We start from the raw sequence: 6552 nt of genomic DNA on the forward strand, positions 1-6552 counted from the left end.
ACACACACACACACACACACACACACACACACACACACACACACACACACATGCACAGAGAAAAATAATAATAAATTTTAAAAAATAAACAGGAATGACAGATTCAGACTCATGACCAGAACATTTTTTACAAATTTTTCACAATGAAAAATCTCATCACRTGAAACCTAGCTTGAGCCTTTACAAGGATTGTATGCTGTTATGACTGTTTAGGGTGGGTACGTTAAAACTTTTAAAGATTTTATAGAGTACATGGTTAAAGAGAAAAAAGTTGCTTTCACAGAACAGTTCAAGMTGAGTCAGATGAATGTTTCTTTCACACTGATGTCATGAATCAGAGGAGGAAAAAGGCCAAAAGGGGCTCAAAGTTGATCTGTTGATCAGTGTTGCCAATTTAGCAACTTTCTCGCAATAGATTTAATGAGTTTTCAGACCCGTTAATAACTTTGTTGCTAAAAAAGCTACTAGCATCAAATCTGGAGGCTTCTTTTGTTGTTTCCAAATTAACTTTCCTCAGTGAGCAGCGTGTGGTGCCATGAGCCCCTCCCCCTTTCCAAAGCATTGGCAAAAGGTCCGAGTCACGGAAGCCTCACACAACGACCCCAGCTGCAGTCAGAGCAGAGAGGAGACCCACGCTCCGCTCTGTGTCCACCGGTGCAAATGAAACACGGAYATGCAAAGCTGCTGCTGCACCTGTCCTGGTTTTCACAGCGGGATGTAATTTTTATTGCAATATTTTTTTTTCTCTGATTCTGTTGCACTAAAATAAACCCCTAAACCCAGCTRCATTTTCCTCAGAGCCTCTGCCTCCGCTTTACCTCATCGACTGTGTGTGCCTCTGTCACATCTAGTGTTTTGGTTAAATTTAATCTTCTTACAAAATTGAYGTACGTAATGTGGATCTAAGCATTAAAGTCATTGAATTTATATTTTAAATATATTTAGAGTGTTTTTACTCTCTTTAGTTCTGTTTAACATTGAGATTGAACATGAGAACATGAGATTTCTCTATTTGTCCGCATACCTGCAAAATGAGGGAAAATCTCTGTAAATTACAGACAATCCATAACTTGACATGTTATCTCTGCCCCACATGCTGTCTTTCCCATGACCAACGGTGCACCCTTCCATGTGTTTTAGTACTACAGATTTTTTGTAAAAATGACATTTTTTTGAGGGTCAAGATACAGGTAAATGCCTAAAAGCGTTGACATGTATGCATTTAGCAACTTCTAGTAATATTAGGACAGCAACTAGATATTTTTCTTACTGAGGAGTTGGCAACAGTACTGTTGATATGACACTAATCTGACAAAACAAGTAGAAAGAGAGCTGGAATTATGTGCATCTGTTAAGCTGTCACTGATCCTGTGATCAGTTAGACTTGTATTTTGCACACACAATTACTAAACAGGAAAAGTATCAGCTGAATGTGCGTATCATCTTTGCACCAAAAAGAAATAATCAGTAAAGTGAAAAAAATAAAACTTAGCCAATGGTTTGGGCGCTCAATCCCAAAGGCATTAATATATTCATGACTCACTGCTGAACCATGTTTTTATGACCATCTTTATCATTTCTCAGCACAGCAAGACTTCACTCATTTGATGAGACACAAAATTTTAAAGCAAGAACTTTTTTCCTACTCTCATTTCTGCAGATAAAAAAATAATAATATAAAAAAATACATAAGCTGCTTTGAATTATCCATACACATGTCAGTTGTCAAATTGTTTTAAGATCTGCAAGGCTCAAACCACATATCCATTCTTCGGGAATATGCGAGTGAAGAAATAGACTTAAAAAGCTTGCACAAAACATCTTACAGCTGTTTGAGCTCTTGATTTTGCCTTTGACGAGTATATTATTTCCCTTCTGGATTCTGAGATTATCAGAGTTCTGTGAGGAAAGCACAAAACAGAAAGTGAGATGAACACTGAAGAAAAGACTTCTGCTCAATGTTTTGCTCAGAGTGGAACTTGTTAGACCAAAATAAAAAAATAAAAACCACCCCGTCATAAAAAGTGACAGCCAGCATGATGAACTGCACCATCTGGGAAACGTTGCACAGCATCGTGATGCACACTGAGGGGAAGCCTATAATGAAACAACAGTGCAGTCAGAAAGGATTAGGACACATATGTGTTTTATTATTATTATGGGTCTGTACCCAGGAAATAAAAATAATATAAAACAATAAACTGACATTTCAGTGCTGAATTTCTGCTTCACTTACATAACCTTTTATTCTCCAATTCTGCATCCATGTACAGCCTCTAAAAGGTGAATGGCCCTATATGGAAGGTAGATTTTATTTACGTGTTACTATCTGACTATTAGCAAAATAGCTCCTAAACCTGTTGACAAATTTGAATAAAACTCTCTGAAAGTAATCATTAAATGTACATCTGCAACTGACTATCTTCAATAATCATCACGATTCAACATGGCTGCCACAGCTATCAACTTTTGCAARCACAAAAATGGCTATAACTCAGTAAATTTAAAAGATAATAAGCTAAAACTTGGTATAATCAAAACTAAGACTTGTTCCCTACAAATACTTAACGCTCTAGCAAATCCTGAGGAAAAAAAGGTTTAAAATGGCATCAACTATTGCAGGTAACCTGGTTCGTCTTTTACCAAAATATGAACAACTGAACAGATTTTAATTAAACTCACAAAAATTAATCAATGAATGCACATCAATCAACCTCATTCAAGATGGTTCCCATGGCTAACCAAAATTAATAAGTCCAACAAAACAAACAAAACAATAGCCATAGCTAGAGACCACAAAGACAAGCGATCTTGCTAGGGGAATTGGGAGGGATTTTCACTTGACAAAACACACTGTTCCGCCCATGTGACACGACGATGTATATATATGATAATGTAACTCGTTCAAAATTGAACGTCTCTATGAAACAAAAGGCTYCTCAAGATTCAGATCCCTTCAAACAGCCATTTAGTCCATCTCTAACRGATATCRATCATGRTGTGGTAGTCGCTGAGAGTCATTCTTAACATAATTGAACTAAAAGATCAGGTGAGATCTTAGTTGAAAAGTGTAGCACGCAAGGTAATTGGTAATATGCAYACCCTCAAGGAAAGCTAGTTTCAGTTCAGTTATTTTTTGACTCAATATGCCACAAATTCAAGTCCAATTTCAGACAGTATGAGCTTTTTGTGCGCACAGACGTGGTCCCACATTTTACATTCTGTCTGCAAACCCTTTGAGACTGAAGGAGGCAGTTTGTGACTTTCACTGACATGAAGAGCCATTCAGTATTCTGTCACCCAGAAAGACCAATCGGGAACTGCAGCAATAAAATCCAGCAGTAGAAAGTTTACAAGCTTATAAACTGACTGAATGCTGAAGTATATCATTTGTTTAATTGAATCCAATTTCTAATGCTCATGCAGCATGAGAGCACAGAAGGGTTTTCTTGGTTCTGGCATTAGCAAAGAGGATTGTGCCACTGCTCTGAACAATACATTAATAATGCAACGGAGAACAGTTATTTCAGTGTGTATAGAAGTTAGGTTTTAGCTTGGGACAGTGACCTTTAAACTGAAATGTTCAGGTTAAAATGATCAGTCATACAAATRTCAGAATGCACCTTCACCAGATATGACTTCATGGTATCAGTATAGTAGAAATGTCTKTTAAAGTGAGACCAAAGCAGGCAAATAATGTGCACTGAGTGTGCCACATCAGAAAATATATTWACTCATCAATTAAACATAATCAAAYCAGGATTAAAAACCAGATGGAAGTTAGGTGCTCAGAGATACTTTGTGGGAGTACACTTCATATATGTCAACCCCTTCAGATGTCTACCTGTTAGACCTTCATTAAACCGAAGAAAGCTGTATTACTCTCAGACAACACAAACTCTCAACTATGCATAACTATTCACCTTTTTTAGAGAATTTCCTCATCAGAAAATTCCCTTTTCTTTGTCATGAACAAATCAACAACCTTGTCACCATCTTCTTCTGCTTATCCGTACTCGGGTCCAGGAGAGATACCCAGACATCTCTCTCCCCAGCGACATTTTCCAGCTCGTCCTCGGGGACCCCGAGGCGTTCAGGCCGGAGAGGATACATAATCCCTCCAGCAAGTCCTGGGTGTTCCCCGGGGCCTCCTACCAGTGGAACATGCCCTGAACACCTCTAATAAGTGGTGTCCAGGAATCATCCTAATCAGATGCCCAAACCACCTCAACTGACTCTTTTCGATGTGGAGGAGCAGAGGCTCTACTCTGAGCTCCCCCTGGATGAGCTTGTAACAACCTTGTAACAGATTTATTTTCTCTTTATAGCACCCTGCTAAACAAATTTCTAGATGATTGACTCTGGAGAGTCCATAGATAAACCCAGTTGGTCAAAAAATATGTCAATSAAAGGAGGAGGGCCTAAACAACCATTTCGATACACTGATATTTAAATTAGCATGTAGGAGACTCTGAATGCAAGAATACATCACAACCGCCCATAGGTAGGCTGTAACCTAGATGTAAAATAAATTTGAAACTGAGTTTTTGAAAAATCTGTGAGACTTCCTCTGTCCATAGTCATAGAAAATGGGAGGAAATCTGTGTAATTTACAGACAATCCATAAAACTTGACAAGCATGCCACTGATAAACAAGTCTTAGACATATAACTCCCTCAAACAAGACAGGACAATTTCAGTCACATTATAGTTGTTTTCTGTTCTTTGCTAAATTAATTTTTGCACACAAAAAATAACTGCAAATTAAGCTATTCAAAATGTTAGACTTTCAGGTTCACGATTTGACTTGAACAAGTTATAGCAATGAGAAAAGTTCTAGTGTTCAAGCCCTTGACACATTTTAGAGGACTATGAAGGATGTAGAAGACTATGTTTGTGAAAATAGGTGTTTTCAAATTTCCAAACATCCATGACCTTGAAAATCAATTGTTTTATTGAGCCTGGCAGCTGAATATCGTGACTGACAAAGTCACGTAGATGAGTGTGAGCGTGGAGAGAAACTAAAAGAAAAACCCTGGAGGTTGTCGCAGGACGGATCTGGCAGAGAGTTACAAAGTGACGGACGAGTGCAGACCTCAGCCAGATATCGACTGCAGCGGAATTGACGAACGCTAAATGTATGTTTGTGTTGTTTTTTCTAATTACTAAATGCCCCCTYAGTGGGGACATAAACACCCACAGATAAATCACCACTTTAGCCTCATTTTCACTGCCACATGTCAAACCTAGAACCAGAGCCAAGAMTGTCTGTACTATGTACTGCTGCTGTCAAAGTTTGGCATCAATTACTTGTGTTTTTTAAAGTCAGTACAGCACTAATAAGCATATCAGTAAACTATGTCACCTGCTGTCAAGATGGCTGAAATCCAGTAGGTTGAACTCCCGGTTGTCCTGAGAGTGGTAGATCGTGTCAACATCCTAAAAAAAGAAAAAAAAATACTATAAACAGAAGTATTTTAAGGCTGATATATTTTTTTCCTCATTTCGTTGCCAAATCACAACATATCAGTATTTTCCTACAGCCAGTAAAGTCTTCTCACCCACTGCACTTCTTCTTTGCAGCCGATTCCATTGTAGTCGCAAAGGGCAGCATATGTCTCAGAAAAACCACCTGAAATGATGAAAGACACACATATATATTTAAACAGAAATGGAAATGGCAATAGTGAAACAAAAATTCAGAAATTGGGCCAAAGTGAAAAGGAGAAATGGTGAAAGTCGAAGATGAAAAGGCATCGCATCAGACTGTTCTCTTCAACAACAACAAAGAAAAAAGAGACGAACTGAGGTGAGATGAAAGTGCAGAACATCATCAAAGAGTTCTTCCTGTAGATTAGGAGGATTACTAGCAAGAAGTGAGTAAAGTAACTTTTTTTTTCATCTGACCCACTTAAAGACAAGTCCTAAAAATCATTTGTGGTGGTGGGAGTCAGTGTTAGAAGGGAGGAAACGAACTCTTAGAAGATGCATCCCACTTGGTTGCAGGTGCTGGAGACTACCTGATGACTCAGTCTTGTGAGAAAATACTACATTTTCTGTTGCAGTTTCACTGAATTATGGGAGTCTGCGACTGAGGAACCAGCATTTTATGGGACCAGGTTTTGAATGTAAAGGTCTTTTTCTATGTGCATGATTTGTAAAACTGCATCTTCTACACTGTGGACAATATTTCATTGCCCACCTCTGACCACAACATACCCACCTTGTGAACTGCCCCTGTGTTTATGTAACTAATTAAAGATTCCTGATTTGAATATTTGGACTTGATTTTATTTTAATTATTGTTTATTATCGACATTTAGAACTAAGAATGTTTTCTGTCACATACAGCTGTAACAAATTATTTCTTGAGCACGTTCGCAAGTCAAGCAACATAATTGCAAGCCTGTGAGACTGCTGTGAGAAAACTGGGAAACCCCTGCAATTGTTTGGAGACATTCTGGAAACTCCCTTGCAAATACTGTGTTCGTGTACGGGTTTTTCCTACAACGTGGGGTATTTTTTACCAAAAAAAAGCAGCCAGGTGGGGAC

General features: G+C 38.2%; 1 protein-coding gene across 7 annotated transcripts in view; it reads right to left on the reverse strand.

Moving 5' to 3' along the window:
• The window catches only part of carmil3 (capping protein regulator and myosin 1 linker 3), a gene marked incomplete in the record, with an annotated part of 154774 nt that overhangs the window by 100021 nt on the left and 48201 nt on the right, over positions 1-6552 (reverse strand). For all 7 annotated transcript variants that reach the window (XM_014004474.1, XM_014004476.1, XM_014004475.1 and 4 more), the window contains 2 exon segments: positions 5366-5439; positions 5562-5632. In XM_014004474.1, coding sequence (XP_013859928.1) covers positions 5366-5439; positions 5562-5632 — 145 coding nt within the window.

Source organism: Austrofundulus limnaeus, unplaced genomic scaffold, assembly GCF_001266775.1.
Source record: "Austrofundulus limnaeus strain Quisiro unplaced genomic scaffold, Austrofundulus_limnaeus-1.0 Scaffold24, whole genome shotgun sequence".
NCBI lineage: Eukaryota > Metazoa > Chordata > Actinopteri > Cyprinodontiformes > Rivulidae > Austrofundulus > Austrofundulus limnaeus.